The 15,069-nt window shown below is 34.8% G+C and overlaps 1 protein-coding gene across 2 annotated transcripts in view; it reads right to left on the reverse strand.

Annotated features, from left to right (window-relative positions):
* The window catches only part of kcnd2 (potassium voltage-gated channel, Shal-related subfamily, member 2), a 177,787-nt gene extending 168,778 nt beyond the window's left edge, over positions 1-9,009 (reverse strand). For both annotated transcript variants that reach the window (XM_088923183.1, XM_088923182.1), the window contains exon 1: positions 7,898-9,009. In XM_088923183.1, coding sequence (XP_088779309.1) covers positions 7,898-9,009 — 1,112 coding nt within the window. The remainder of the gene's footprint in view (positions 1-7,897) is intronic.
* Positions 9,010-15,069: the final 6,060 nt, after the last annotated feature.

Genomic DNA, 15,069 nt, shown 5'->3' on the forward strand with positions numbered 1-15,069 from the left:
TAATTGTATTTAATGCCTTCAAGATTTAGTTAATTGCCCAAACTAACTGACGTAAAATAAAATCACTGTGATTACAAGTGCAGTAATAGACCACAAGCAATGTTTTTTCTATCATTTTTACACTATGTGGGATGATTTTAAAATTCTTAAAACAGCAGAGACTTTTGAGAGTTACATTTAGCCCTTGGAAACTACAGAATGTAAAAATAAATGTGCACTCTTTCAGAATTTTAATGGTTGACACTGGTAAGAGTAAGAGCATCTGATTAATTATCCTCTCCCATTGTGGGCTGCATTTGGTGTAAGAGATAAATCTGATTACTCCAATATTTTTCAAGCCAAAAATACAGTAAAAGGTTCTCTGCACATTCTGACCCCTGCCCCTCATATCAAACAACCCTTTCTTTGTTATCACAGTCTTCTTGATATTAACTTTCCCCTCATACTTCACCACCGACACAGGCTGCCCTGTGAATATGAATATGGCTATTGAAAGAAAAAGTTTTCTGAATCTGACAGCATGAGATGCATGCATCCAGTTTTGGTCTTTGTATTGACAGACAAGTACACTGATGTTCTCTAAATTGCTTATTAGTTACGAGCTCCACCATTAAACAAAAGATCACCTGGTCATGACCACTGGATTTATCAACAGTGGGTCAGTAATACTGAGCAGGTAATAAGGGCAATTCAGATGATTTTTCTAATGTAATCACTCATTTTAGATCTAAACATTAAATGCTCAAATTCATAGTTTTATAGTATTTGTATTCTAATAAACAGAAGCAAATAAAAAAAACATGTAATACAATTGTGATAAAGAGTTCCTAAGTGGTAACGAAGAAGTGGTTAAGCATCACTGAGGGTAGAGTGGGATATTTTAAGGCTCTCTTTGTTGTCTGGCAACATCTTACAGAGTGCGGTTAGTGCTGTAGGTTGTTATTGAACAAGAGCCATGGTTATTTATAGGAAACCATACTGTATATGCTCCCTAAAAAACATGAAAATGAAAAATATCTTAGCTTGACCACCTATGATAATTACACATAGTTGTATTTGTTTTTTTATTACTGTATGTGAATTTTCCAACAATCTATAAAATGAATACCATCTGACAAAAATTCATGAAATATCACAGGATTTTAAAAGAATTTAGAGACTTATGGGAAGCTGTGTTTGAGTGAAAATTGGGTCATATGGTTTGGTGGTTATACTGGACTTTTCACAATTGTACTGTATGTGGTTTTTCACATAAATCTTCTCTAAAATTAAATAAAGTGCTGATGGGAAACTTGGTGTACAAATGATGTCTCATTTCCACAGTTTAACTTATTTGGGACAGTCTGATTGGTCACATGGTTTTTACTACCATATTGTTATTTGTTGAAAAACTGAATAAAGGTGGTCACATGATAGTAATCTAAGACCTAAGACCTGACTGCTCCTTCTAGTCAAATGCAAGATTAGTATATAATTCCATTATGAGTGCAGGTATCTTCATGGTTCCTGCAGAACACAAATGGGAAGCCTTATTTACTGTGGTAAAATACAGTATGACCTTGCACATGATCTCTGGCCTGTCATAAGTGCAAAATATTCTTGTAGCTCCTTACAAAGTACACACAGGAACACATAAAATAAACTGTATTGTATTGTATATCCTCTAGTGGCACAAGAACATTAGACAGTTTACAAAGGAAAGGAGGCAATTCAGAACATCTCACCTTCTGGATAACAGAATCTCTTCCAACAATTTCTTGAAACAAGCCATGGTATGAGACGTCTAACAGGAAGTCCACAGAAAGTTCACAGAATATCCTTGCATGTGAACTTTAATTTCTCGTTTACAGGTCAAATGCAAAATGTTTATAAAACCTTTTAGAATTATGATCATGAGCTGACCTCTCCTAATGTTCAGATATAAAGGTTTGTGAAAAATGTGGTCATGGTTACTCTAGAACACATGAGGAAACCTTCATATTGTACTGTATTTACAGTAGCATATTTCAAAACTCAACTTGCAATTTCAGTTGTTGCACAGCATCTTAAAGAGTGTTACCAATAAAGTTACTAAGTTGCTAAGAAAATACCTACTATGTTACGAAGAAATACTTTGGCAAATAAATTCCAATTGCCATGATTTCAGACCGCTTCTAATGGTGCGATAAAAAAACTTTATTGTATTGCATTAGGGAGTGCAGATATTGTCATTGTTACTATGAAACAGATACAGGAAATCAAAAAACTACATTAATACATAAAAATACAGGTTTAAAAAAATGCAACCATACAATTCCTCCTTTTGTTTAGAAAATCTTGACTATTATAGAAAACGCATCTGAGTATTAAGACCAACTACAGTATACATGTCAGAAACATAAGAAGAGGAAACAAAAAGGCTTAGTGGGCCAAATTGCCTCCTCTCATTTCTGAACTTTCTTATTTCTTGTAGCCTTATTTCCTATTTCCTCTTCCACTTCAATAATACAATACAATAATACAATAATGTGTACTTGTTGCACATTAGATACCCTTGTCAGCAGATACAGATTGGTTAGAATACAGTAACTCAAGTCAAGATGCAAACAAAAATAAACAACACGAGGTAGCTTTGCCAATTTCCAAAATTAAGCTGGATGAAGTTATGAAGTTCTGATGTTCTTAAATCATTTGCATGTGAATAGAAAATAGGAGTTTTCAATCATTCTGGAGGTTACAAATTACAATATGTAATGAGACAAATTAAGTAAAAACTTAATTCAAAACAAATTTATAGATGCTCTCAAGGTGAAGACAACACCTCAGGAGAATGCAATTTTTAAGCAGCACTCTAAAATGGAAAGTAGGACATAGTCACTACTTAGGCTCAGATTGTCCTTGAAGCAAAAAGTACTGTTCGAGACCCCTAATCCATTTTAGATCAGTGACAAATTACATCCTTAGTTTGTAACTTAAGTGTTTGATGCTACAACTTTTTAAATAGCATTGAACAACTCATTTTCAAAGACTGCACCTTTTTTCTGACACAAATTTATACAATCTAAGATCAAGTAACCAAAGTCACCTTAGGCGCCCAAATTATCCTGTGTTATATAACTTCCATTACAGTATGTTTGTATATTATGATCATTCGTCATTAGTTTCAATTTGAATGCTGATAAGACAATTAAAAGCCACTTTAATTTGACCTGAATACTTCAGAAGTTGAGAAACTAGGCAATTAAGCTAGCCCCGAGTACAGTATATCCAGGGTTAACATTTTGTACAGCAATCCATCATTTATTGTTTTCCAGAGTAAAGAGGTTCCATAAAATTATTCAAAGTAAATATCCTGTTTGTTTCCACAAGTAATTACTGGGTTTAACAAAAATCATCTGAGCATTGTCACCCCCTGAATATACTCGAATATACTCGAATAATGTCCTGGTACTAAACTCTTAGTAGGAAGTATAAACATACTAAGACTATAAACAATTATGCAAAAATATACTGCATATATCCACATTAATTTATATGTTAGCCACATTTCTGAACTATCAGTCTGTTACTATTTGTTAGATTTTTTAGATACTGTATGTGTGTACACAATAAATTGGATTAGGTGCTTTGGAAAGTTGTGTGCTTGGATCGTAGGAATCCTGTACAACCTCTGTGAAATACAATACTTTTTTAACATCCTATAATACTTCTGAGCTGTGTCTTCAATTGGCTTTCTTTGTGTTTACGTCCCTGGACATTAAAGCCAGATAAATCCCTGTCATGGGTCCTGGCATGAAAGTAATGGGACATTAATAAATAATATGTACATTTAAAAATGGCAATATTCAATTTAGGAGAGTGCTTTCTTGGATAAGGCAGTTAACAAGTCACAGTCATGTGTCCAGAGCTATTCTATAGGATACACGCAACAATCTAGAGTAGATGTGCATTGCTTACACAGCCTGTCATACAACTAATATACCAAGGAGAATAGATTTCTGCATGAGATTTGTTTCAGTGTAAGAGATCTGTTGCTTATATGAGCTTCAATAGCCCTATCAGCTCTTTTTGTTCAAAACAGGTTTACAGTAGTATCATATTGCATATCAATTATCACATCCTCAGAATAATAAATGAATTTGTGGAAACGTCTTGTCATTGCTTCCCATGGCTTCCAGCCCTGTCAGCCTCATGTATAAAGTACTGATCCTAACCTTTGCTTAGCCTGAAAAGCTGCCAGTAGTAACATTCCTGCCAGTTGCACATACTGTAAAGCACTAGAAAGCAAAAAAAAAAACACTAAGGGAGCTGAAACATGCTGAAGTTTAATGTACTCTACCTTTTTTAATTCTTAAGCACTCTTTCCATAGTCCACTATAGTGCATTTATTTCCTCAAAAAACACAACAGATTTTTCTTGTTTGGGATGGATGAAGTCCAAAAAGGTAAACATAATAATTGAATGATTTACAGAACTTAATCTCACAGGTCTTTCAAATATTGCAACATAAGTACACCCAAGGTATTCAATTGTAAATGCATTGTGTTGTCAACAATTGTGTTTTAACCTCAGTATTATACAAAGTAATATCTAAAAGTACTATCTAATACGTCAATTCAAATTAGGATAGAATGATTTGAACATAATAATGACTGCAAATAATAGCATGTTTGGTACAGTGGTTCATAGCTAATTGATCTAAAAGATCTCATCCATCATTTTCATGACAGAAGCCAGAATATCATCTTCACCAACATGGACTGATAGTTTGTCTCTCAATTTTATGTAATTTCTTATTTTTTCCACTTACTGTACGTATTTTGGGTTTTGTTCCACAGTTTATTTTGAAGATGTATGCTAAATTTGGTTCTAATACTGCACTGCTAGATTATGTCACAGACTTGGGATCAGATGTGCCCATGTCTTTACACTTAAACGCAATTTCAACAAAATGTTATGTACTGTAAGTAAAATTAGCTAAAATATCATAACTATTAATTTTATTCCATTGAAACTGTATGACTTTATATTGAAATTATTTGCTGTTTATAACAGTTGTATTAATATTTTGTACATATCTAATAAATGGTTAATAAAGAAGTTACAAACTACTAATAAACAGTAGATTTACACTATTGAAATACAGCAATAAATGGAGCATGTTTTTGCTGATAATACACTTTGTAGTATTAACAATTGAATGGAAAGTCTAATTAATACATATTATTTATACGTTTAACTAACAGATTTGTAAAGCTTGAAACCAATTATAATGTAGTAGCAATGATTAATATCATTAACAAGCATTTTATTTCCACAAATTACAGTCCATATTGCATTGTGGTATTCTTATTAACCTGACATTGATTGCTTTTTCTAAAATATAAAAAAGGCTGTTTTTGAAATAAGTATTAAGCAACAATAGAGGTCATTGAGATCATTCTGATAATTTTATCTTTTCAAAAATGATAATTTCAGCACTGAAAAATGGCAATCCATCAGAATTTCATGTACTCTATATTTTTTTCGTTTCTGTGTTATAAATTCAATATTTCTATTTCTCTTGAATATATCGTTCCCTCTTCTTCCTCATCTACCAAGAAACTTTGTGTAATGTTATTTTGCTTTTCTACTCTCATTTCTTCCTGACACTCCTTTTTAAAAAAATATCTACATGATCTAATCTTTTAAAATACTCTGCTCAGATTTTGGTCTTGTTTGCTCTAGACAACAATTGCAGCTCTCTTCTCACTAGGATACCTGTTCCAGACATCCACAATCATCAATTCATCCAAAACACTAGAGCTTGACAGGGTATTTTGTTTACCCAACTTCTCCCATAAAATCACTCTTTTTCACACTCTTCAAGACTAGTGTAATGTGATGTACAATACGTACTGGTTGTGCAGAGGATATTTCACCACAGAAAGTTTCCAACGTGATCTGCGTGCAGAGTAGGTTCAACAAGTACGTTCATTACTTACTGCACTCTTCATCACTCTTCCTCTCCTATCTCCAGGATTTTGTCTATGTTTACAACACCTTCTCATCTCTATTCTTCTTCTGGCTACTTAATTGCTCCTTTTCTTCATCCTCCAGTCCATCCCTCATTCTGCTCTCTTGCACCACAGTGATGGAACCAGCTACCTAGATGTAAGGACTGTACAGACCCTGATAGCTAATTCGAACCAAAGACCCATCTCATTGTATTTTAACTTCAGATACAGTACATTATCTTGGTGTTTTCTGTTCAGGAATAAAGAGTTGTACCTCACGCGTTTATGCTTATTGCAAAAGCTTTTTATGCTATGTTGGATTCTAAGGATTTATTTGTACAGCAATTCTCCATAGTACATTTCTTTCAAACGGTATGTTTTTTGTTGTTAAAAATGTCTGGAATACATTTGTCAAATAAGGTATTTATTAAATAATAATTGATAAATTAGGCACTAACTACAGCAAATTGAGTTAGAAAAATTAACGTCTACAAACTATTTTTTTTAGGTTGTAAGTCACATTTCACTTCTGACATATTATTTATAACTTCACAAAAAACAGTTATTCATTTATTCTTTCTTTAATAAATAAGGAAATTGATGCACACTACAATTCATTAATAATGTGCTCTACAGAACTGTCTCAGCATTTACCCTAGAGCCTAACATTTATTTATTAGTTATTTTTTGAGTGTTGAGGAGTAATTGCATTTTCATATTGATATTATTGAGTCTGAAACCCAAGACACAATCTGTGATTGAGCTCTGCTGATAATGCATCTATTTTCTTGCGTGACTACATATTGATTTATGACATTTTCCTTAGTTCAGAAGCATGCATATATTTAAAATTAAACATTTTATTATATAGCACACTAGAATGATCAAATTCAATCTGGAATAATCATTTGAGTCTGTCATCAATAATACTGATTTATGACTGATTTCATGTGTTAGCTTAGCTACACATGCAGTTCTCATCTTCAGGACTTAAAATATGCTACAGACAAACTCAGTACCATGGACAGCACACAATGTTTCCCACAGATGGACTATAGTTATTGTTACTGTATTCTGCAGGACATTGTATAAATACATACAATCTTCAGCTCATTATAATTATCATCAAATTCCACTATATGACTGGTTTATAAATGAATGGTGTTTCTTCTAATGAATATCTTGGAACTGACAGCAGTTTTGCGGCGCCTCAAAAAACCTCTAACCACATTCAGACATTTTCTTGATGGCTTTTTTGATCTTTCTCTGCATTTCTCTTATGCAGAATACGCTACATGAATTACATTAGCAGGGCGACATTAACTGGCCTTCCAACTTTGACTTTCTCAAAATTTAAAATAGCATTAATAAAGAAAAGACTAACATGAATATGTGGCTAATATACAGTCACATGAAAATTTAGAGTACATAAGCTAAGACGGAGTCAATTCAACTAGTATTTGGTCTTTGGGAATGTATTTTAAAAACCCACAAGTCACATTTTCTTTTTAATAAAATCTATTTCCTTGCTGCATGGCACTTAATAGAAATGCTTTCAGAAATTAACTTGATCTACAATATAATCCATAAATTGGCTTCTTAGCATATCAGTGTCAAAACTAGGATGAGTCTATTTCATATGGTTACAAACAAATTAACTTTCAAGGTCACAACAGATGTCAAAACCCATGTGAGTGGTATTATTATGCAATATTTCACTAGAGGCATTGTGACCCTATATATGGGCTGGGGATGTTTTGTGTTAGAACTTTGTTCACATTGTCACTTCTACTTTAGAAGTAATTGGGTGGGGCAAGGCGGAGCTGCAAGTATGTTCTCCTTTTGATATAAAAAAAACGAACTTCACATAAATTTTACCATGGGAGTGAAGACAAAAAAGCATTACCAGAACCAACACCTACCCAAGTGTTGTCATGGTGACAATGGTGTACCAGAAAGCAGCAGGAATGCTGGTGAACTTGGTGGCTGTTGATCCTTTCTCTGCGTAGAACATCACCGTGGCAAAAATGATAATAGCCATTGTCAGGGAGAAGAGCAAGAATCCCAGCTCAGATGCGCAGCTCTTCAAAGTGTAACCCAAGATACGCAGGCCCTGTGAATGGCGGGAAAATTTGAAGATCCGAAATACACGGAAAACCCTTAAGGTTACAAAGGCGCCGCTCACATCTTCATTGTCCGTCATCACTAAACCAATATAATAGGGCATGATGGCAACCACATCAATGATGCTCATAACGCTTCGAACAAACTTGTATCGACTAGGTGCAGCGATTAGGCGCAGCAAGTATTCGACTGTAAAGATCATGACACAGGCAGTATCCAAGCAAAAGAAAGCCAAGGCATAGCGCTCTCCACAAGGCTCATCCCTTTTTTTGTTCGGTAAAGAACCACAGGGCACCGTCTCCACCACGTTGGCTATAACGGAAACAGCAATGAAAAATCCGGTGACATAGTAAAATACCAGCGCTAAAGTGCTGGTGTGAGGATTTTCAAAAGCCCGCCACATTGACTGGCGCATGGTCATATCCGGCACAACTCCATCGTTATTGTTCTCCGTGTCAGCGTCATCTTGAAGCCTTTCAGCATTCTCTCGCCGGCGGTCCTTATATTCTTCATAGCAACAGTCACCAATAATTTCAGGGATTATGCCGAAAAACGCGAGTTCCTCGTCATAGGCGGATATGCATTCATGCCGTGGGTAGTGCAGTTTGCCAGTGCGATAAAAATTAAGTATGTGTCTAAAAATGTCAGGGTCTCTATCAAAAAAATACTCATTACTTTCCTCGTGGAAAAAAAAGTCCCGCTCCGTGCTTCCTAGTAAGGTGTCTGGGTACCGCTCCAAAGTATTCCTCCAGGTCTGAAACTTCGTTCCACTGACATTAAGGATGATAAGACCATCCTGTGGTCTCCGTTTTTCTCGTGGGGGTGGTGGCATAGGGGCACTGGCCACTGGCATCCATCCTATGGCCGCTGCTCGGGCAAAGGGAAGCCAGGCTGCTACTCCCGCTGCCATTCTGACCTGCTTGTCACACGAACACCAGCTAAATCAGATTACAGATCTCCCTCGGCGATTAAAAAACTACAGCGAGTTGACGAAAGGTCATCTACAAAAAAAAGGGTTAAAAAAGTAAGAACAAGCATCACAACGAAAATGTTACAGAGATACAGCTGTTGTTGTTTCGCCTGGACTTTTCATGTTCCTTTCTGTATTACTTTTATGGTCAGCAAGCAAGCAGGTTGAGCATCACTAAAGCAAACAGTGAATCACATGCAGTGTAATAACTGATATCGATCAAGACACGTAAATTGCCGTCCAGTTGGAATTAAAACACTCTGATATGATCGTTTACAATAATAATAATAATAATAATAATAATAATAATAATAATAATAATAATAATTACACGTACCTCCACAGAAAGTCGATGGATTTGAAAATAAACGCATAGAGTTTCCTTTTCTCCTTTCTCGTGTTCTTACGAAATCCGTTTTGTTCATTTAACATGAAAAAAAACAACTATTTTAGTACCAGAACTACAGGATATACACGGTAAGGTGTGAACACAGCAGCAACAAGTTCAGGAGAAATGCAATCACGTCTGATGATGTTAAAATCATTCCTTGCTCTCAACACAGAACGTGACTTATTATTTTCTTATTTGTGTTCTTCACGATAAGGTTTTTTTTCAGTTTTTGCTTGTATATAATGCTCAGCTTCTCTCATCGGCTGAAGGACCACCTCTCATAAACCTGCACAGTGGGCTGAAAAGAAGCAAAAAAAAAACTGCAGGCTACTAAAGCTTGTAGCTTTGGAAATGTCACAAAATCCAATAGATGGAAATAAGCGAAATCAATGCACGGATACAATGAATTGAAGAAATGTAACAAGTTAAGTCGGTCGCTTCTTCTATTTGCCCGTTCAGTCTACACGAACAAGAGTAGTGTGCACAAGTTGCTCTGTGTTCTGTAGAAAACGGAGGCGTGTCATGTGCTACAAGCATCAATTAACTCTTATGGATACTACAGTATTTTGTTCTCATTTGTCAAGAAAAGATGTTCAATAGTAAAGAGATGACTTAGAATGTGATTCAGCACCAAGGAGAGCAAACAACAAGCAGGTTTGGTGCTTTTTTCTTTAATATTTCCTTGTGTTATAAGAAACGCACACATTGAAACTATTCGCTCGGGGCGCTAAAAACAACGCAGCAAAACATAAAATAGACCGAGATTGCTTTTTTTACAGTTGTATTCTACAGGCAACAATATTTCTCATGCACACAAGTTGTTGATCTATATCTCAGATACAAATACATGCTTAATAAAATAAAATGCCACTAGATGGAGACAGCCATTAATTTAGGCACTAAATCACTAAAAGAAGGTATGAACCTACTGTAGATTCGTATGAAGCTCAAACACTGTATTAAGGCATGGGCATTAATTCCCAGCTGTCCATGAATTGATTCAATAGTCGCCTATAACGTATAATATATAATTGATCTTGTCATAATACTGCCTTAGGGATCCTCACTTAAGCAAATAATTTATCTGTGTTATAGATTGAGAACATTAATGGTTTGTGTTGCCACTGCAATTAATAATTATTATAACAATAGTAGTAGGACGGGTTGTGGAGGCATCGTTTAATCATTTTTAAGAAAGTGAAAAGGTTAGAATTTAATGATACAAAATGCTGTTCCGTGTTTCTAGCGCAATTGCTTCAGTACAATCGCATTGATAAAAAGAAAATTATTGACATCTGTTTTGCCACTTGACCACATTCGCAGCCTCCACAGAGTTCAAGACCGCTTAGATGCATGTTTTCTTATTTGCCCCTCTTCCCTCTGGCAATATGTGTGCATGTGTGTGAAGACCTTCCCCTGCCATAATGATGTCAATATCAGCTACAAAAAGTAACCTGAAAAATCAAAATACACATCATGTGAACTGCCTTCATTGATTAGACAGTATTTTTAAATCATTTAATGGTCATTTAATTTCAAATAAATCTCTTTTTTCCTCTTCTTCTTAGTGGTCATACTGTAGTAGTACTGCAAATACTGTAGCAGTTGTTGAAGTAACAACAATATGGGATGGGCTATATGCAATTATAATTAAAACACCACAGCACATACAGACAAAAATGATTAAGAAATCTCCTTCTATGCAGTACCTTTGCACAGATACTGTAAGTCTCATCTGTATGTGGCAGGATTTTAATGAAAAATATTTCCCTTGGGTGTGGTAGGATTCCAAATGTTAGTAGATTAGTACTATTGCAAAATGATTTTCATAATGATAAAAAATCTGTTATCTTATGATCACCAAATGTCACGGTATCATTAGTTAGATAATATTCTCATTAAGCATTATTCATAGGAACAATATAACAAATATGTTGTTTTAGGGAGCAATGCTTCCATCTGCTAACTTTTTTACGTCTATTTCCTATTCTATTTACTGAGAAGTGTAATAGCACAGTAAACACCCATTTTATCTTTGTGACTTTCTGAATCTTTGAACATAGACAAAAATGTCAAACTGATTTCTTCTCTTCCTCAGGTTGCAGGACATCATGCTGTTTTTAATAGTTTTAATATAGAAGAGTGTACCTATAGCACCAGAAGCACTCATGATGAATACTGTACAGTACATCTACCAGTGCTACCAATTCTAATTCAAAATGATTGTATTTTACTTTACTTTTGACTTTTGGATTGATGTTCACTACGGTATGGAGTAAGATAGCCAAGCACTGTACTTTTCAAGAAATCTCTTTAAATTTGAAGTCAACCTTCAGAGGAATTTAGATATAGCATTTCCCAAATTGTGTTATACTGTACAATTTTGGCTGTAGGGCAAGTTGATTTTATGCAACTGCTGAAGAGAATTACGGAAAATTCTGTTTGGACTTCCTTAATTTGAAAATGATAACTATACTGTAGTTTGTTTATTGTTGTGAGCAGAATGTCTGTTTGGGGCCTTTTAATTTTATCACTGTCAATATTGTAAAATACATGTTTAAAATCCAGTAACAAGTGCCCATTAATCCTTATGTATTGGCACTGGTTTCTTTATCATACTGTAGGTATCCGTTATAAGTATTAACAGTGAAGCACAAATCAGAGTTCACAAGTGGAAACTATGTCAATTTACAATATTTACAACTATTTACAGTATATCTGAGAACAATAGACACCTCTTTACCTAAAGTGTCATGGCAGAATAAAGCAAGCTATCCAGCCATGGTTTAGAAAACCATTTTAGGCTTTAGGTTTTAGGTTTTAGGTTTTAGGCTTCTTTAAAAAAATGACTGGATGAGATCTTCTGATCAATTAACTACCAAATGTACCAGTTAGGCTGAATGGCCTCCTCTTGCTTGTGTCTACTCTTGCTTATTACATTTTTAATTGTAACAATTACTGGGTTAATTATTCCTGAAGAACATATTAACTACTAAGTGAAGAATTGGGCTTTTCAGGACTAAGGTGGAAAATACTAGATTATTTTAATATAAGGGAGCATTTATTGTTTTAATATTTCACATGAAAAGATCTGAATAATGAAATTCTATTAAGCTTTTAATTATAAACTGGAAATTGAGTGTATTTATTTTTGAATTGTGCCTTTTAATTGGAAAGTTGTAATTATTACTGTTTTATTCCTAATATTCCTATTTCATATGGTCTGCTACTAGAAATCATAATATACATAAATAAGTTTTGAATAAATAATTGAATTGTATTTAGCATAATGCCCATGAATTCCTGTCATGTATACAGTATATGGTTATTACATTAGATATGTATATATTCCAGGATGGAATTATATTAATTTAAACAGTGTTAATATTATGCTAATATAAGAAAACTAATGTGATATATTATTTGCCCTGGGCTTCCACAGATGAAGATGTACTGTATTATATGTTTTTCCCCTTCAACCTGTCATGTATTAATCTACTCTCATAGTGGTTTGCTTGCTCTTAGGCCCCTGTTGGCAGCTCTCAGGAGAATTATTTGCCTATTAATTAATAATTCCTCATTTATATTTTTAATAATACTAGCTTATCAATAGTGCCTGCTCACATTCTCTGTTTACAGATACTGAATTCATAGTAGATCTTTTTGATTTTCTACCTGTTTGGTTATTTTGCGTGGCTGAAAATATGACACAACCTGGTCAAATAAAGATCAGTTCTTACCAGCTACAGGTCACATCCTGACATGTTGTGAGACATACAACATAAGTTGTTTGTAATCTCCTCTGAAATGCTAGCAAACACTGGTACGTCATTGCAGTCAGATAGTTTTTAAGTTGTTGTACCAATAGCTAACTCCACTGCACCAGGGTTTGGAGAAAGACCTTTATTTGTCCTTTCTTTAACATACTGTATTTTGCTCAACAGACTGTGGTCAATTATGCTTTCAATAAGAAAGAAATCATTGGGAAGATCATGTGACCAAGGTTTCAGCATGGTAGACACAGACTCCCCTATTTTCTAGTCACCAGATATCTTTTTGGAGGTTTATGTTTATGGTATCAAGGATGGTAGAGGCACAGAAGAAAATTGAGTCATCTCCTTTTTCTCCAACATGAAGATGCTGAAAGAGTTTAACCATCCAGAATTGACTAAAATGGCTGTTCTGGAGCAGCAAGCTTTGGATCAGCCTATGGAAGATGTGAGAGTCGAGAAGGCATCAGGGACTTCTCAGATTGCATTAGTGGTGAAGAACGTGTTGACAACAACTATTCAGCAAATTTGTTCAAAAATAGACTCCTCCCCAGGTGAATAATAGGGAAAAAAGATGCTGAATGCAGCTGGAGTTAAGCTGAAATATTTGGCGAGCAAAGTAATAGAGCATGAGGATAGATAAAGATAAACCAACAAGGTCTTACTGGAGGGATCAGTCCATAAGCCCTGGATTGTTTCTCTGAATAAAACATCCTCTGAGTGTTTCCCAGCTCTAGCCCAAAGAGATCTGTGCATTGAAATGGCTCATGGGAAACACCTACTCACTTTGATCACCTGAACTACATGGGATTTTGAAGCTGAAGCTGAAGCCAAACCAACGCTGATATGACAAAGATACTGTCCCACACTAATATGGTCCTTAAACTAGCCAGGGCCTGCTTGTTTCCCCATTTTAAAGTCTAAACCTTAATGCTGCTCCTTAAATCAGAACTGGAGTCAGAAGTTGTATTGTCCACCTGAGACCTCCCACCTCCTTTCCCAGCAGAGACCTAGCTCCTGGAAGAGAAAATTCACTGGGGAATGGCTAAACCACATGGACACATATTTTCCTAATCTATGGAACATATCACCATTTTAGACCTAAATCAACAGTCAAGCACAGATATTTCTCAGTGCTTTACTTCAGGGCTGACTCCTGAACTAACTTAACCAAAAGTTCTAGCTTTGCCACAGGTGAAAACCCAAAGGAAGTGGGCTCACCTTGAGATATTCAATATGGTACAGTATCCTTTAAATTAATTTATACTCTTTTAAATATATATATAGTATGTTTATTGTTTCATTGTTTACTGCTTCCCTACATTGTATAAAAGATGTAAATGATTTGCCAACATAAGCACTTTCAATGTCTTTATAAAGAAGTCTCCCCCAAAACAACTGCAAATATTGTTTACAACTAGACTTTTTAATGTATTGAAATTGTTTTTCAATTTGCTTCACTCAATACATGCAAAAACGTAAAGGGGGAAAACTACTTTTTATTGGGAAATGATAATTAATGAAAACTAACAAAAAATTGAAATATTTTGTTTATTGAAGAACTCCCTCTCTCCAAGTAAACAAAACAGTAGGGGTTTTAATTTATTGTGAAGACATTTTCAGATTTCTGAAATCAGAATCTGGTATCAGGGGAAGAGAAATTTGAGATACTCGCAAATAAAATAAAAAATTCAGAAAAAAAACTGCCTTTTTGATTCAGTTTGCCCTTTTGTCCCAGTACATTTTGGAATTTCGATGTGACTGTGGACTCCGATATCACGATTCACATACTGTACAGTAGTTTGTCATTAATCACATTCTCAACTGATCAAAAACGAA

Source organism: Atractosteus spatula, chromosome 8, assembly GCF_055471065.1.
Source record: "Atractosteus spatula isolate fAtrSpa1 chromosome 8, fAtrSpa1.hap1, whole genome shotgun sequence".
NCBI classification, from domain to species: domain Eukaryota; kingdom Metazoa; phylum Chordata; class Actinopteri; order Semionotiformes; family Lepisosteidae; genus Atractosteus; species Atractosteus spatula.